Raw genomic sequence first — 18,522 nt, forward strand, 5'->3', positions numbered from 1 at the left:
AAAGAGATCCGAGGCAATCAAAATACTTAGTAACTGGGCAAAAGAGGAGGAACCAGCCATACAGAGTGAGAAAGACTCCTCAGTGAGGCAGATATTAGATGAGTACTGCTCTATGAAAGATTAAAAAAGAGACTGTTTCAGAAAGGCATAATTACATCCAAAACAATGAGACATTCAATAAAAGCATATTCATCCATCCATCCATCCATTCATATATGGACAAGGTATTTCAGCTCCATTTGGTGTTTAATTAGTGAAAGATGTATCACCTTTTTATATTAGGTAGTCTTCATATAAACAAAGTTGATATATGAAAATGATGTTTATAAAAATTTAAGTTAGGCAGGAACTGATCTACAAAAGATTTAATGCAAGATTGTTTTAAAAAAGCAAACTACTGGCTTCCCTGGTGGCGCAGCGGTTGAGAATCTGCCTGCCGATGCAGGGGACATGGGTTCGAGCCCTGGTCTGGGAAGATCCCACATGCCACGGAGCAACTGGGCCCATGAGCCACAATTACTGAGCCTGCGCGTCTGGAGCCTGTGCTCCACAGCAAGAGAGGCCGTAATAGTGAGAGGCCTGCGCACTGCGATGAAGAGTGGCCCCCGCTTGCCGCAACTGGAGAAAGCCCTCGCACAGAAACGAAGACCCCACACAGCAAAAATAAATAAATAAATAAAATTAAGAAGTGTTGTAAGAAAGGTTTAATTTAAAAAAAAAAAAAAAAAAAAAAGCAAACTACTGATACACCTGACAATTCTTTTTCATAAACTCTTTCAGAAATCATCTATCATAGACAATGAATCTCATGATGGGATTTTACTTTGTGATCATTTTATTTTGTGTCAGGCTAATTTTGCTTGAAAATCTGTAACTAATTTTTTAAGTATCGAATTAGTATCTAAATGTTAGAAAAATCTATGACTATGAAGAACAACAAACCCACAAATGTTATTTTCTTCACATCTCTTTACACATTTTACTAATTTTTAACATTAGTAGTTGATGTTAGTTAGACTACTAACATTCTACTAACTTTAGCATTAAACCTTAAGACAATACAACCAAATTTATATTAAATTCATACTTGAAAAATTTCTCTAATAAAAAATTCTTCAACAGGATTATGATAAATATTCTGAAGTAAAATATGCCATAAGAACAAAATATTAAAATAGAGAGTAAATAAAAGATATGATGCCTTCTAAATTTATTTATACTACAACCAGACAATATCAAAGAAACCTTAGAAGACAATCATAGTATTTCTTCAGTTATTAAACTTTTCTACCACTTTTTCTGGTATGTTTTTCTTACATAAAACACTAATTTTATAGTCTTTTAATTTGTAGGAGTCTAAAAAATAACACCCAAGGCAAGGTTTTACATTACATGAGGTAGACCTCCTTACCAGTACTAATAAAATCACTTTACCTGATACAAGATGCTTCTCTGATAGCATGATTTTTGTGACGGGACTTCGGTGAACTGTGAAGGTCTGAAAAAGCTGAGGGCCTGACCCAACCGTCTCTGGGTGCTGCACAATTACTCGTACTGCTCCAGAGCTCGTACCATAGGCAATCTCAATCCAGTTACCACTGACACCTAACCAAAATCAAAAATTGAAAGGTGATATAATAGAAGACAATAAAAAGAAAGCTGCCCTTGTGAAGTGTTCCCTGTGATAGAAGAGGCAGAGCTGGATTCAGCACTTGTATCAGCCCCAAATCCAGCTCAGCAAAGAAATCTTAAGACTTCTCTGACCATCTTAAATTCATTATTTCCTTTACAAATCTTTTCCTAACACTCACTCCAATATAGAATTGTTCGCTCTCTCCCTTGTACTATGTATTAGGTTCTATCAGAGGAACTGTAACACCCCAATTCTCTATTTCCATGTCTATCTACCTCTACTCTTTATTGGTAAGAGACTGAATCATAATCATTTTTAAATCTATATCACCTTACAGAGTGCCTGAGACATAGCAGGTACTCATTAAATGTTTAAAGAATAAATCTGACATGCTAAGAACACCACTGACACAACACAGTATTCCTAAAGCAATACTCCATATTACTTCTAGCCTCGAATGACCATCTGTTTTACTTCTGCCACAATATTGAATCTTCTCTTTGAATAATCAAGTAATCCATCTATTATTCAACAGTTTCAAGACTGTTAACTATGGAAAAATATACCCATTATATTGCTTACATCACACTTACCTATGTTGTTCTCTTCTAATTATATAAAACTAGCTCATGATGTCATGTTCATCTGTGGCTTTTTTTTCAAACAAGTGCCCAGATTCCATCATATATTTAAGACAGAATGGAGTTCAGTGACCTACATTCCTTAAAAGCTTCACAGAGAACCTCTTAGCTTTGATAGCTGTTCTTTCTGATTCACCTGAAAATACTGGAATCGAAGGAGAAAGGGCATGCTATGGAAAACACTTCTCAAAACTTAAAAGGCAACTCCATTCTTGTGTCTTAAAAGAAGACACTGCCACCACAAAAGATTTAGTTTTATTCTCCCTTTTTAATTAGACTTGGGGGGGGGGTGGGGAGGAGGGGAGCATATCTCATTCTAGAGCAGGGGTCAGCAAACTTTCTATAAAAAGCAAACAGTTTAAACTTTGCATGCCACACTGTCTCTGTGACAACCACTCAACTCTGTCACAGCCAAAGACAATACATAAAACTATTAATAAAAAGAGCATGGTTTACTGACCTCTGTTCTGGAGCAACATAGTTTAAATCCTACAATTTCAATCAAAATCATCTGTGCACACCAGAATCTTTCTTTCTTTCATACCCAAGATAATGATTTATTACAATGCATTCAATGAAATGATTATACAAGTAACATATTCAAACTATTAATATTACTAGCCACATGTAAATATTTCCTAGAATTCCTTTCATTACAGATAAATTTTGAATTTCCAATTTATGTTTATCTTTCACTCTAGAATATAAAAATTCTTAATAATTTACAGAGCTAGTTTGTTAATTTCATTGCAATGGCCTTTGAAAAAGCAGTAAGTTATGGATACTGAGGTTTTCCAAAACTTAAATTTAAAATTTCCCAGAGAAATAAGCTCATTTTCCAATAGAGATTAAAAGTCTAAAAGCTTCTGTTGTTGTTACTGTTGTGAAAAAAAATAATAAAGCTCTTAATTTCAAAATGAAATCAGCTGTCATAGGAAGGTAAATGTGCAGGTAAGTGTTAAAAATAATTTTAGTTATTATTATTATAGTAGGGCTTAACAATACAATTCAGAAGAGGAAAAGTTCTAACTCCCCACCTCAGATTATGTTTATTGGTCACGTCTGACTTCAGTATAAAACCAAACATAAACTTTAGACTAAAAGAGATGAAATCCTCAGCACTGCGGTTCACCAAAACAAAGGGCCAGATTAGTGTTAGAATAAACCAACGAATAAACATACATTCTCAAAAGAACTGCAACCATTTATAATAATTTTGCTAGGCACTAACTTGTTTTGGGTGTGAGGTAAACACTCAGAGCAGTAATAGCATCATTTGAAGGATCATGATAAAGTTCAGTTACAAGAAGATCGTTATCCTTCATTCGCAAAGGGAACTTCTGCATATCTAAAAAATAAAAAAAATTAAATAGCATTAAAATAAATAGTGAATCTATTTAAAACTAAGAAAGGTAGTATTTTCTTGTTCTCATTTTAAAAATCATACTAAATAGGACCATACTAAGTGTCTGAACACTTACCTATATAATATATTGATCCATTATTACATCCCAGGAGAAGGAACGACCCAGCAGTGTCATAACTAGTTATAGGAACAACGTCTTGAACCTGATGTAGTGAGAATATTGTTAGATGTCAGTTATTCATTATAATCTATATTTTCTGCTCAATTTCCTCAAATTTTTGAGTCTTTTAATAAAAAGGATACTAATATCCGATTTAAGTAGGGCTTAGAAAATACTTTCTTTACACACACACACACCCCTCCAAGGGGAACTCTGACCTTTTAAAGCTTTTTTAAAAAATTTTTATTTCCAACAGCAGCACTTTCCTTTCAGAATTTACTCATCTCCTTTTTCTGCACATGACTGTGAGGTCACAGCACACTTTAGGACTGGAAAACCAAGTCTGACCAAGCCCCTTTCTCCCTTCTCTCTCTCATAGAAGAGATGAAATGACCTGCCCAGAATCAGAACTAGAAAACAGATCAACCGACTTCCAGATAGCACTCGCTCCCTTGGTAATTCATTACCATTTCTTTGAAAAGGTAGTCTTCTCTACTTTCATATTCCCCACTAAATACTTCACCTCTATTTCCTAGGAAATGGCCAGACAAACAAGTTCTCAAATGCTTTTATTTTTTCAAGTACTAGAATAAAAAAAATCAGTTTTCCAAGCAAATCAGTCTAGTTACAAATTAATGAATGCCTATGTGTGTGCTAAGAGAAAAGCAAAGGGCATGATTTTTACTATAAAACAAAACGAAAAACAAACAAAAAGTGTTATTGTACTGGCGATGAGATCAAACTGAATCATCCCTATGTACAGCCGGGCCAGACATGCATGTGAAAGTTTACACACAACATTTAAATGAAACACTTTTTATGTACCAGATATTACCCAGGTGAACAAGTACTGGAATGGATAAGGGATGTGAAATATCACTTTTGCTCTGTAGAAGCTTAGAAACTTGTGGGCAAGAAAGACAAATAAAGACAATTACAAGGTGATAGGCACTAAAATAGGGTGTGCGATACAATCATAGAAGAGGGAGAAAGGATTCCCACCTCAACCCCAGTCCAGGGAGAAGCACAAAGATCAAGGAAAAGTTCAAAAAGAAAGTAAAGCTTGAAAACTAAAAAACTAACTAGGAGTTAGGTAGAGAAAGGGAAAAGCACACTTCTGACAGAACAGCAAATATAGCAATAGAGTCTAACTAAAAACACAAATTTAAAAACAGCTAAAACTTGGAAATAATGATTCCAGAAGCTGTTCATGTCCATGACCCTAATTTCTGTGTGTACCTTCTGGTGTCATGCATGGTTATAAGTTACACTAGAAATATATCTGCAAAGACTCAATGACCACCCCCAACCCCAGGTCAGGTTTCTGTCTCAACAGAGCCAACAAGTTTTGTAGCAGGTAAACACCGACAACTTCTCAGTGATATGAGTAAAGATGTCTGAAAAATGGAGGGAAGGCTGCTTCACTGACCAATTTTCTTAAACCAAGTGCATCGTTTTAGCTCCAGCACTCCAGGAAGAGCTTCAGTTCTACCCAGAATCTTCACAGTTAGAGGCCGGGGATAGGTAAGGCCATGAGATTCCTCTCCCTCTGGACCCATTTTTCAATGAAAGAGCAGCAGCAGCCTGGAGCTTTCCCAGGCACGTCCAAGACAGATATCTGACCTTCGGTTCTCTGGGAGGAGGGGCTCCAGGATTAGAGCCTTCCTACCTCTTTTCCTGCAACCCCTGAGCATGTCCTGCTTTTCTCATGTCTACCCCTCAGTACAAGGAGAACAGGGAAAGCAGAGGATAAGTAAAGTTAGGTTACAGAGGAGTTGGTACTAAGTTCTTCTCTCCCAGCATAAGCAAGGAGCCAGCCATTTCAAGGCCTCCTCTTCTTTACCCCAACAGCTTCATGTCAGGAACCTGAGACACTATACTGATTAGTATATTTGGTTCAGTCATGGTGGTCACAAACCTACGGTGGAAGTGGGTTTTCTCTCCTAATGTTGCATGCAGTGATCATCATTAACTCCTATGTAAAAATTTAAATGCTTTACATTTTGAAAATCACTCTATCTTCCCAAGCAATACAAGGTCCCTAGAATCCTTTAACCACAATCTCTACCTGGATGATGATGATTTTTTTTTAACATCAGTATGTTTTAACCCTCACCCATTACTTTTTAAAGACTTATTTAGATTCACCAACACATCTACAAATTCGTTGGCTACTCATGTTTATTGTATTCCACTACTTCCTCTTCTAAGTATAAATAACCTTATCAAAGGGCATTTCTATAGAGGTCCTTCCACTGAAGGTTGTAAGTGACAAACTTTGTATTATCTGAAAACATCTCTCATTCATGTTTGAATGATAGTTTTGCTGGATGTTAAATCCTAAGTTGAAAGTTATTTCCCCAACTAACTTGAGAAGAGCCTATTGTCTTCTGGATTCTACTGCTGGTGATGAAGACTCTGTTTTAAGTCTAACTACAGTGTACCTGTCATTACTCTGCGGACACCTTTATGATACTTTTATCTTCTATTATTGGTTGGCCAAAAGGTTCGTTCAGGTTTTTCCGTAAGAGCCTACGGAAAAACCCTAACGAACTTTTTTGCCAACCCAACACATCACCATGTGTGTAAGTGTGAATCTGATTTCATTTAGCCTTGATGTATTTCTTTAATCAGTAGAGTCACGTCTTTCTTCAGTTCTCCAAAATTGTTAGCAATTATCTTTTCTAAATTGCCCCATCTCCACTGTTCCTTTCTGAAAGTGATTTTCTCATTTCTTTTCATATTTTCTCTCACTCTTTCTGCTTCAGTGTGAATGATTTTTTTCAAATGTGTCTGTCAATTCATTGTCTGTTTAGCTGTCCTTCTATTTAACACATTAAGTAAGAGTTTTGTTTTGTTTTTAATTTTCAATGACCTTTAAATTTCTAATCTTTCATTTTGCTTCTTTTCTGACTGGTCCTATTTCTTCATTATAGTCTAGTCCTTCTTCTATCTCATTAAATAACTTCAGAAATTTATTCTACATTAGTTGTCTAATTGTTCAATTATTTTCAGCTTTGGGGCACATTTGTACTCTGACTACTAACATTTGATGACTCTGCTAACATTTGATGACTTTCCCTCATTTGCTTTCATGTTTTATGTGTAGTTTACAAATTTGGGGAGGTTATGGGCTCACTTTCAGTAGAAAATATTTCTTCTGCAGAGTCCTGTGTGCCATATCTTGTGAAAGTTCAGTTTCATGTCCACATCTGGAAATGCAAATGGCCTAGACCAGCTTTTTACATTAATTTCTCAAATTGGAGTTCCCATACTTACCTTTGTGTTTTCAATTGACACATTTGTACTCCTAATTTGATTATTTTGGTCTCAATTTCTCATTGATGGTTTTCCCCTGCACCACCTCTCCCCAATCCAAGACACTAAACACAGGTCAAGCTTTCTTGTTCCAAAATTGTTGAGCAAAATTTTCCCATTCTTCTTCTCAGGGACTGAGGCAGATCTTTAAAGCTTCAGCTTTTTGCAGGAGGCTGGTTTACACTGTCCCATGAAGCCACGCCTCCTATTCCTGGTAGAACCCCAGACCCCAGAGCCTTTACTCTGATACGTGACATGCAAATATGTATAAACAAACAAACAAATAAATGTAATTCAATACTTGATATAGATACAATATATGCTGTTTTAATATTTTTACCCAATATTTCTATATGTCAGCTGATTTAGCTATGTTACTGTAAATCCTAAGTAAGCAAATATAACATACTCAGGGTAGTGGTCAGTACATAATGGACACCAAAATGTCAAGTCTTCTTACCAATAATTGATCTAATTCAGCTACGTTACTGTAAATCCCAAGTAAGAAATACAACGTACTTGGGATAGCGTTCAGGACATAATAAGACACCCAAATGTCAGTCCTCTCCAATGAATTCTGGGCCTAAGATTCCAATGCCCACCTTATTCTTGTTCCTAACTTGCAGGGGTTCATAAACCTATTACAAAAACAAAAAACAAAAAAGTAAATCCCACCAAACCCTACTTGTGACATCAGTGCTACAAGTGCATCAGAGCACAAAAGAAGAGAAGCTACATCAAATAAGCCTCCCTAGTTCTTGTCCAGCACAGCCCATAAGACCACAGAAAGTCACTTTGACTCCTTGTTCCCACAGCCAGTATTTCCTCCTCAAGCTCGTCCTCCACTGTTCATTTAGAGGCCAGGCTGTGGCTCAGATGCTGACCCCGGCTGAAGATCTCTCGTCTTTCAGAATGAACACAGACAGAGCTCTCGGATCCTTTAGGAATCAGAATACACAATGACTTTCCAGGACTAACTTCCAACACTGTCTCTCTGTTTTGATATGAGAATGAAACATGTATAATCTATGTTTCCAATATACATCTAAATTTAAACTTGAACAACTTGGGAAATAATGCCTAAAGTTACTATTCTGCCACGTAACTCAGCCTAGGCCATGTATTTGAAACACTAATTCCTTATTACTAATCTTCTGAAGTCTAATGAAGAGGAATTAAACAAGAAAAAGAAGAAAACACTGAAACTTTCCTTCTAAGAAATAATTTTCTTTTTTCTTACCCAAATCAGATACAATACTCTTATAAAATTTTCATTAACATTTTATTGAACCTGTCCTAATAAGAAACTGCTACATCAAAATATCACAACGGCTTTTAGGCTCAAAAATGCTTGCTCTCTTGCTCTCAGGCTCGTTTGTCTGACTCAAATACCTCAAATCAATCTCGACTATACAGCGAGAGTTGTCACAAACTACCCTAGTTGTCCTGCGTACCTTCCGTGTCACTCACGGGCAGAACTGTTGCCAAAGGCCAGGTGAGAACCCGCTCATCCAGTGCCACAGCAGCCAGCCCCAGGTCAGAACTGTCTGCTGAGGTCTGCAGATCAGACACTGAGATTTCATTACATCCTAGCTCTGCACTGCACTACCAAAAAAAAGAAATCATCTATCTGGGCTAAGAGTTATAAGGCTTGTTTGCTGCATGAATGCTCAACTTACCCCAGGTCTTCCTGAAATGTAATAACAAACCTACTTTGTCAGCTATGGTTTTCAACTCATGCATATACCAAACAAGAAGCAACAGGTTATACATACAGGACTAAAAGCTTAAGGAGAAGTATCCACTTTGAGGATGCTAGTATAGTTTTTGGGATCTCAAAATATGAGAACTTTTATATGCAGTTATGACATTAGTAAAAAAACAAAGAAGGTAATAAAGAAACATGTTCCTTTAGAAACCTAAATGCACCTTCGGAGTTTTATGGCACAGATAGCACAGCTTCTCAGAGCCACTAAAAGCTCACTTGACATAATTAGCCAAGTAACTTACCTGAGAGCAGATCTTCCATAAATCATTAAAATCCACATTCCTCTTTACAGAAATATCACCAGCTGAAGAATCCCTCTGATCGACTTCCCTCCACCTCAACTTTAGATCAACCTATATCAGTCCTTCCCCACATTCCTTGGCCCATCACTTTTATGGTAACAACCTTTATCATGCCTTTTCTGTGCCTATACGGAAGGTTCACTCTTGGTTAGTATCTTTTTTCTACAAACATGACTTCCATGTCTCCATCTAGAATGAAATTTAACTTTCTCTGATTGGAATCTCTTTCATCGGAAGTCATTCATTCTCTCACCGTTTTCCCAGCATCTCAGGCGCGGCCATAAGATCTTAAGAATGTCCCTCCACAAACTCGGCCCAATCATGACATTCAATTACCCTATCTCTGCCCAGACTGCAGCTTCCAGATCAACACACCACTTTTGCTGAGGAGCTGGGCGCCTGGATCAGTTAGCTCTTTGTCCCATTCTCCATTACTGTTCTGGCACCTAAATGTTCACCCTGATGACCCTTACAGTTCTCTGACCACTGTTTCAACTACTTTCATCTTTAAGTCAGTTCAACACATGATTTAAATGGCTCCATCACTGAGAACTGCTCCAACTCCAAAACCTTAACTCCAGTCTTTGACCACAACAATTCCCACTCCTTAGAAGTCATCAACCTGCTTTCACTTCCCTCTAGCCCCTGAATCCCTGCATCCTCCTCTGCTTACCTGGCACTCCTTCACTTCTTGATCTTACAGTTTCAATTACTTTGCCACTTTATGTTTTCTCATCCCTTTGTGTGTCATACCCATTTTATTACATCTCCAAGCCTGAATCAGGCCGACACTGTTTTCTTTTCTCTTGCTTCTGTTCCCAGTACTGAGTATTAAGGAAGAAACTCACATAACTGTACCAGCCAGGTCCATTATAAAGATTTATAATCTCGGCAATCCTTGAAACACACTTCCAATGTCCTTCTCCTCCACAGTACGCCTTCCTCACTCTTCCATCGCAGAGAAAGAAGTCTCTCTACTCTGCTGGGGCAACCCCTCCAGCTGTGTTCTAGACCCCATTTGCTTCCATGGCACCAGCAACCATCTCTGTTCTTTCAACCTTCAAATGCTTTCTCTGTCAACTCCCCTCTCTGACTGACAAGCGTGCTCAAACTTCTCCCATCCTAGAGAAGAAGTAAAATAAAGCACTGAACATCTTTTCCTCCATCTAGCCTTGATCCTTATCACTTTGTTCCTCTGCTGTCCTTCACCACCAGACTTCTTGAAAGACACTCTGAATTTGCTAACTCTAATCTCTGATCTTTTAATTCCTTAGTTCCTGCAATCTGCCCCCCCAATCAAAACCTAATTAACTTATTAATACATCTGCAAATGATATCCTACTAACAGAACCAATGTCATAAGTCAATCGCATCATATGTGTCACTTTGGCTCTTGGTTTCCTATCTTGTTGCCTTAAAAGCTAATGTTCCTCAGGACTTTAACTTTGGCTTTTCTTTCGCTGCAGATATCCCCTCAATGGAAAATCTTACCAATTTCCATTTTTAATTACCAAGTATTATGATTTCCAAATACTTTTTTCTAGCCCTTTTCTTCTTCCCTAAATTCCAAGGGGTGCTTCCAACTATATAGTGAGCTCCTGTATATGGATACCCACAGGAATCTGAAAGTAAACATATTTAGTCATTCTAATTATTCCTCACACTATCTACCAGCATATATGATTCTCCTCCTCCGTCCCCTATCAATGTAAAATACTACCAGCCACTCAACTGTCAGAACTAGAAACCCATCTCTCTCTCCTTTAATTTTTCTCCATCTAATCAGATACCAATCCTTATTGTTTTAGGAAGGCTTATGAAATGTTTTCCAGATAGCCTCATCTTTGCCATCTACGCATTTTAGGTGAATCTCTGCCTCTTTTGCTGGATTACTTCCCTGATCTCCAGTCCACTTTTCACGTTAGCTAGCACTGTTATCTTTCTAAAACATGGATTTGGTCAAGTCACTCTCTGCTTAAAGTCCTTTAATTTTCCCCCTCTCCTTCAGAATCAGGCAATAACCTTTTTAGTCTTATCTCCTTCCTGTTCCTCTCAAGTACTTGAAAGCATTTAGCTTGCTATCTTTTCCTTGAACAGGCTATGTATTTTCACACAGAACTGTGCTCCCACTTAGGAGATGAAGTTGCCTGGACTACTATTCCCAAGGCATGAAACTTAAAACCTTTCAAGGAAATAAAGAAATGTCAAACCAGTTTAAAAACCCACTCATTTTCCAAAGTGACTTAAAATTCTTTAAAATGTAGTCAAACTTGTATTCAGAAACAAATTTACCAGTAGATATATTCAATATTCTATACAGTAAGTCCCCTACATACGAACCTTCAACTTGCAAACTTTCAAAGATGCAAACGTGCGTTCGCATGTCCAATCACGTAAGTTAGTTCACATGTCTGGCGTGCACCGTCATGTGCATGCATCCCCTACAAGTGGTTGTGCTTTTGTGTACTTTACTGTACAGTACTGTACAGAGTACAGTAGTACAGTATCTTTATTTCAAGCCCAGGATATCTGGAAGGAAGCGTAAAGGCAGCGGTGATGTAGCTGGTACTGCTAAGAAGAGATTCACGACACAGGAAATGGCAAGGGGATCTTATTTGAGGAGGCACTGTTAGTTTCTGAGGCACAGGACCCGAAAGTAGAACAGCACACCAAAGCTGCAGCAGCCATTCAGAATGCATCCAGTGCTACCGTGTCATCTATGAGGAGAAAAAAAGAGCTACTGTCCAGACATCACTGGATCATTTTTTCAAGAGGGTAGATAGAATTGAATCCAGAAAGGAACCCGAACCTGTGCCATCAAGGTCAGGCGTGAGTGAAATTGCAGCTTGCCCTCCGTCTCCTATTGCTGACGATCCTTCAGCTCTGCCATCTCCCACCTCCTCTCCCCCCTCCAGTCAGTAACTCTTCTTGCTTGTTCACTCAATGCCAGTCCCCGTATGCCAGCTGCTATACTGTACTACTGTACTTTTCAAGGTACTGTACTGTAAGATTAAAAATGTTGTCTTTATTTTTTGTTTGTTTTTTATGTATTATTTGTGTGAAAAGTATTATAAACCTATTACAGTACAGTGTTATATAGCAGATTGTGTTAGTTGGGTACCTAGGCTAACTTTGTTGGACTTACAAACAAATTGGACTCACAAACACGCTCTTGGAACTGAACTTGTTCGTATGTAGGGGACTTACTGTATAATCAAAACAGAAACAATATGAATTCCACAATAAAGCAGATGCATAATCAGCATGAGTTTCTGAAATAATTTCATTTTCGCAATATGCATTAGTTAAAACCGACCTGCCAGTGCTGGGTGACAGCATTCCACACTCCCACTTTCCCTGTATGACTCGTGGCCACCAACTGGTTACCAATGAAGAAGAGAGCGTCTACAGGAACACCAAGGCTGAACACTCCTTAAATGATAATAAAAAATAGAGGTTAATCAGTCACCATCTTTCGAATTAATCAAAACCCAGATTAAAAACATCTTTTAAAGGCATCTCATTTCTACAAATTATGTTCCAGACACTTTGGGAACCAGAAATAAGAAACTTGTAAGCTCTTAAGCGGCAGATAAAAGTCTACCCCAAGTATGGGGCTTCCCTGGTGGTGTAGTGGTTGAGAATCTGCTTGCCGATGCAGGGGACACAGTTTCGAGCCCTGGTCTGGGAAGATCCCACATGCCACGGAGCAACTAGGCCCGTGAGCCACAGTTACTGAGCCTGCGCGTCTGGAGCCTGTGCTCCGCAACAGGAGAGGCCGCGATAGTGAGAGGCCGGCGCACCGCGGTGAAGAGTGGCCCCCGCTTGCCACAACTATAGAAAGCCCTCGCGCAGAAACGAAGACCCAACACAGCCATAAATAAATAAATAAATAAAATAAATAAACCCAGAAGTTAAAAAAAAAAAAAGAAAAAAAAGTCTACCCCAAGTAATCTCACTCTGATTGAACAGCTTGTTATCTGAAGCTGTGGCTCCCAAACCTAGCTCATCATCAAAACAACCGTGTAGATTTAAAGTGAACAAAATAAGACAGAAACAATCCTGGGATCCCTGGGTTCATGCCAGACTCACTAAACCGGAAAGCCCACTGCATTTCTATAAAATCCACAGGAGATTTAGCTGCAGCCTGCTCACGGACCCGGTATTTGAGAATCACTAATCTGAAGACACAGACTTGGCCACCTCAACTATCCAGAATGTATCTAGAAATCTGGAAATAGGCAAAAAAGAGAAAAGGACAAAACAAAACAGCAAGAAGTCACACTGTATTCAAAACAAACATTCGGGCCTTTATCAGAGCTTATTAAACCTCTTGTTTCCCAACACTGCAGATCTCAATTTAATTCACTCCAAAGACACTAACTCTACTAGGCCATGGGATTAAAAAATATGAGAAGATAGATAAACAACAGGGATTTACTGTATAGCACGAGGAATTAAATTCAATATCTTGTAACAACCTATAATGGAAAAGAATCAAAAACAAGAATATATATATATATATATATATATATATCCGAATCACTCTGCTGTAAGCCTGAAACTAACACAATATTGTAAATCAACTATACTTCAATAAAAAAAAAACAAACGTAAGAAGACTGGATATTACTAGGAACTTAAGATTTAAAAGAAAAAAATACAAACAACCAATTTTAATGCAATAATAACAGAAGGATGCACAGACTACAGTAATAACCAGAGGAGTAAAAGAGGGCAGGAAAAGGAGTTTGAGAATATTTCTTAGAAAAGAAGCCATTTGAGTTGGGTTTTTTAAAAAGGTGAAAAGGAATGCATCAAATTGGGGGATCGGGAATGGGTAAGCCCAGGGAACCTGAGAAAAAAGGGAAGAGGGGTTGCAGGTGAGGGACCTTGTAAGGATAGCCCACATTAATAGCAAAAGAGCCAAGAATGTCTCGGCTCACCTTGGTATAGCATGTATGGCCCTACATAGTTGTCTCTCTTTAGCTGAGTACTACACCAGCAGGGAGGAGATTCTGGGTCGGAATCCTGGCTCTGACAGTACCTTTCTTTGCCACCTTCAGGTTCCTACTTCGCCACCTTCAGGTTCTTACTTACCTGATCTATAAAATAGGGTCCAAGCTAAATGTCTCAAGGCTTACTTTCACCTTAAAAATGTTAGAATCCAATTTTGACATTTACATAGTATTACTTGAAAAGCACCTTATGAGAAATACCTTTTTACCTAATTATGCTAGAAAATAAGCCTCACTATAAAATATTGTTTTACGTGGATCTTTAGCTGTTTCAAGTATCAGTTTTTTTATTTTTAAAAAAGTACCTAATGTGTGACAACACGAACAATTTTCTCAGCATCTAGCTGAGAAAAACAAGGATTCACAAGGCTTTGAAGAACTCATAGGAAGAAACAAACCAATTAAATGCAACTGTAATATGTTAAAAAGCATAAGCCAGAAAAGATAACTGATTTCTTTTGAATCTTATACGAATGAGGGATATTTCTTTATGTTCAGAAGTGTACTATATACAAGACAAGACCAGGGGCAATAAACAACAGCTTGACAATGCTTAACCAGTCTTGAAAAAGCCAGGCATCTAGCAGAAAGAAAAATGATATACACTGGACAAAAATGAAAAACAAATCTGGAAAGTATTGCTAAGAATGTCTTCCATATGTACATTTTAACTTTGATGTACTCATAAATACATATTTATACACATGAATAGATCATCTCAGCCCAATCTGTCAACCAAAAAAACCAGAGCAAAATAAAACACAACACACATACAAAAGCTAATAAGCTCTCTGATCAGAACTGGCTGAGAAATTAACTTGCCACTTCAAAGCAGAGAGTAATCATTTCACACGCAACTTCAGGGACTCTCATGTATTATGGTACTTTAATCTTGATGCTAGACAATTTTTCAGAACATGTTAAGATGACTATATTCAGTACTATGGGCTATGTGAAAGGTAGAAATAAAAACAGGAAAACCAACAAACACTGATTACTCGAGAGAAGAATGAGATTCTGTGAAATCAAGCAAGACATTCTGAATGATCTCAAGAAATTTCAAGTGTCACCCCTGCTTAGACTCAACAATGCTGACCCCTATCCACAAGGAGGACACCAGTATAAGTAATGACGAGCTCCTGTCTTAAGGGGCCCTGCTTATGGCAGCAATCCAGCAGCCATGTCTCATGTAAGTGATAATGAAGGCGTTCAGCCTCTGGGGAAGCTCTATCATGGATACACCAGCCCTAACAATTTTCTTCAGATGGTGCTGTCAGGTTCTAAAGAATATTTGTAACAACAAATAATCTCTTTTACATGAACAAATTACTATCTACCATCTCATAATGTAGCTACTGACCACACCCTTTTATTGGGGGAAAAAAAAAAAGCAAGGCATAAAATCTCCTTCACTAATTGGTATGTTACAAGTGGCAATTTGAAAAAACAAACAAACAAAAAACCACAACTGATTTCTTTTCTGTATACTTACCAGTATATTATAATTTCAAAATTTTTTAAGTTTTTTTTTTCCCCTAAAGTTTTAGGGGGGACTTTCACTGCCAGTCATGATGTAATAAATGGCATCAGACTATTCCTCACCACAAAGAAAACCTGACCAAAACACATGAGGCAACTGTTTTTAGGCACTAGACAACAGGGAGCAGAAGATTTGAAACACAGTAAATACACAAGATAAGCCCCAGGATCACACTGGCTTTCTGTATAAGCTCTCCTGACCACAGGGACATGAAACCCAAGGGAAAATCAAGTGATGGTTTCCCTCAACTGAGAAAGCTGAGATCAGAGTCTAGAGCTGTTGAGGCAGGTAGAATTTATGAACAAGGTGCAAGAAAGAAAGAAGGGAAATGCACCAGCGTGGGAGTGGAGATGGCGCAGAATCTGTACAGGGGAAGTTTTCCTCTGCCTTGGCTGAGACCAGGCTGCACCTGGGCTGGGTGAGAACCCCCAAGGAATAAAAGAGAGAGGCTGCTGTAGGCCTGGGAGCTAACTGGAAATAGCAGAGGTCATTTGTGGGTGGATTCAATAGTTCCAGCTCAGTAAGACTCACTCTTCAGGCATTCAGTTAAGACTCCAAAAAGATAACACCACACCCTGAGTAGGAGCCATGCCCTAAAATAAAAAATAAAGGTGAAAAAGGCTACCTGTCCTTAACAAAGCAAAAAAAAACAAGCCTAGCAGGATAAAGATCCTCTGGTAATTTAATTGCCTGCCAGAACAAAACTCACATCTTTTAAAAGAAGACAGCATTGTTACTCCCTACATAATAATAATAATAATTCATACTCCCTACATAATGTATCATGCACAAGCCGAACATATAATCACAACTTCCTAGACATGTGAAGAAGCAGGAAAACATAACTCAAAATAAATGAGATGGTGCAGATAGTGGAATTAGCAGACAAAAACTAATAAAACAGCTATAATGAATATGTTGCATTTAGCAAAAAGTAAGACATAATGAGTGAATAGACAAGAAATCTCAGCAGAGAAACAAACTAAAATAGAATCAAAATAGGCAATCTTAGAGCTGAAAAGTCCAGCATCTCAAATAAAAAACTTACTAGATGAGCTTAACTGCAGATTAAATGAATGCTGCAGCAAAAGGGCAAAAGACAGTAAAGATATTGATCTAAACTGAAGAAGGGGGAGAAAAGAAATTGGAAAAAAAAATAGCACCTCAGTGGTGTCTAGGCCAATATGAAGTGGCCTAAAATGTAACTGAATTTCAAAAAGAGGAAGAGAGAAGAGGGAATGAGGGAGGGATGTTAGGGAGAGGGAGAGGGAGAGGGAAAGGGAAAGTGAGGTGGGGGGAGTTGGAGAGAAAGAGAGAAGAGTCCTCCCTCAATGGTGTCAACCAAAAATGTATCCAGACGTTTCCACAGGTCCCCTGGAGGACGACATTATCCCTCGTTGCAAACCACTAATCTATGTACAGACCTATTACTAATCAACAATAGGATGACAATCTCATAAAAAGAGGGCAATGATTTTAAGACACTTCTCAAAAACACAGTACAAATGGTCAATAAGGACATGAAAAGATGCTCAATATCATTAGTAGTTAGGGAAATGCAATTAAAACCAACATTAACATCACTGCACATCCACTAGAATGGCTCAAATTAAGACTGACAATAAAAAAGTGTCGGTAAGGGTGCAGAGCAACCAGAACTCTCACACATTGCTGGCAGAAATGTAAAGTGGTAATAACCGCTTGGAAGACAGTGGTGCATTTTCTCATAACATAAACCAACACTTTTCATATGTCCCAGAAATTCCACTCCTAGATATTTAATTTAAAAAATGTCCAAAGACGCAGACGTAGAGAATGGACTTGAGGACACGGGGAGGGGGAAGAGTAAGCTGGGGCGAAGTGAGAGAGTGGCATGGACTTAAATATACTACCAAATGTAAAGTAGATAGCTAGTGGGAAGCAGCCGCATAGCACAGGGAGATCAGCTCAGTGCTTTGTGACCACCTAGAGGGGTGGGATAGGGAGGGTGGGAGGGAGACGCCAGAGGGAGGCGATATGGAGATACATGTATATGTATAGCTGACTCACTTTGTTATACAGCAGAAACTAACACACCATTGTAAAGCAATTATACTCCAATAAAGATGTTTAAAAAAAAAATGTCCAAAGAAAGATTGCTACCTTCATAGCAGCTTTATTCCTAATATCTCCAAACTGGAAATAAACCAAATGTCTAGCAACAGATGAATGGATAAACAAATTCTGGAATATTAATTCAATGGAATACCACTCAACAATAAAAAGGGATGAACCACTGATAGACTCAACAACATGGATGAATCTCAAAAGCATTATGTAGAATGAAAGAAGCCAGAGACAAAAGAACACATAATAACTACATAACTCCACTCATGAAATTCTAGACAAAAGAAATCTAATCTATGCTGACAAAAAGCCTAAACTGCTGTGTAAACAATGGCGTTTATGCTGAACATCTGCTTTCCTTTTGGGAATCTGGAATCTTTGTACAGGCTAGGCAGAGGGTACTTAAGTGACTAGCCTCTAGTAATAACCTTGGGTACCAAGTCTCTAGTGAGCTTCTTCCCTGGTAGACATCTCACAAGTTTGTCACAATTCACTGCTGGAGGATTAAGCATGTCCTAGGAGATACCACTGGAAGGGAACTCTTGAAAGCTTGTACCTGGTTTCCACTGAACTTCACCCCATATGTCTTCTCTCTTGTCAATTTTGCTTTGCATGCTTTCACTGTAATAAACCAGAGCTCTAAGTACCTCTATGTGCTGAGTCCTCTAAG

General features: G+C 38.2%; 1 protein-coding gene across 2 annotated transcripts in view; it reads right to left on the reverse strand.

Annotated features, from left to right (window-relative positions):
- KCTD3 (potassium channel tetramerization domain containing 3) overlaps window positions 1-18,522 on the reverse strand; it is a 63,477-nt gene that overhangs the window by 15,058 nt on the left and 29,897 nt on the right. For both annotated transcript variants that reach the window (XM_059942656.1, XM_059942664.1), the window contains exons 10-13: window positions 12,505-12,620; window positions 3,756-3,843; window positions 3,506-3,622; window positions 1,435-1,605 (exon numbers count right to left, since the gene is read on the reverse strand). In XM_059942656.1, coding sequence (XP_059798639.1) covers window positions 1,435-1,605; window positions 3,506-3,622; window positions 3,756-3,843; window positions 12,505-12,620 — 492 coding nt within the window. The remainder of the gene's footprint in view (window positions 1-1,434; window positions 1,606-3,505; window positions 3,623-3,755; window positions 3,844-12,504; window positions 12,621-18,522) is intronic.

The sequence above is a fragment of the Balaenoptera ricei genome, chromosome 1 (genome assembly GCF_028023285.1).
Source record: "Balaenoptera ricei isolate mBalRic1 chromosome 1, mBalRic1.hap2, whole genome shotgun sequence".
NCBI lineage: Eukaryota > Metazoa > Chordata > Mammalia > Artiodactyla > Balaenopteridae > Balaenoptera > Balaenoptera ricei.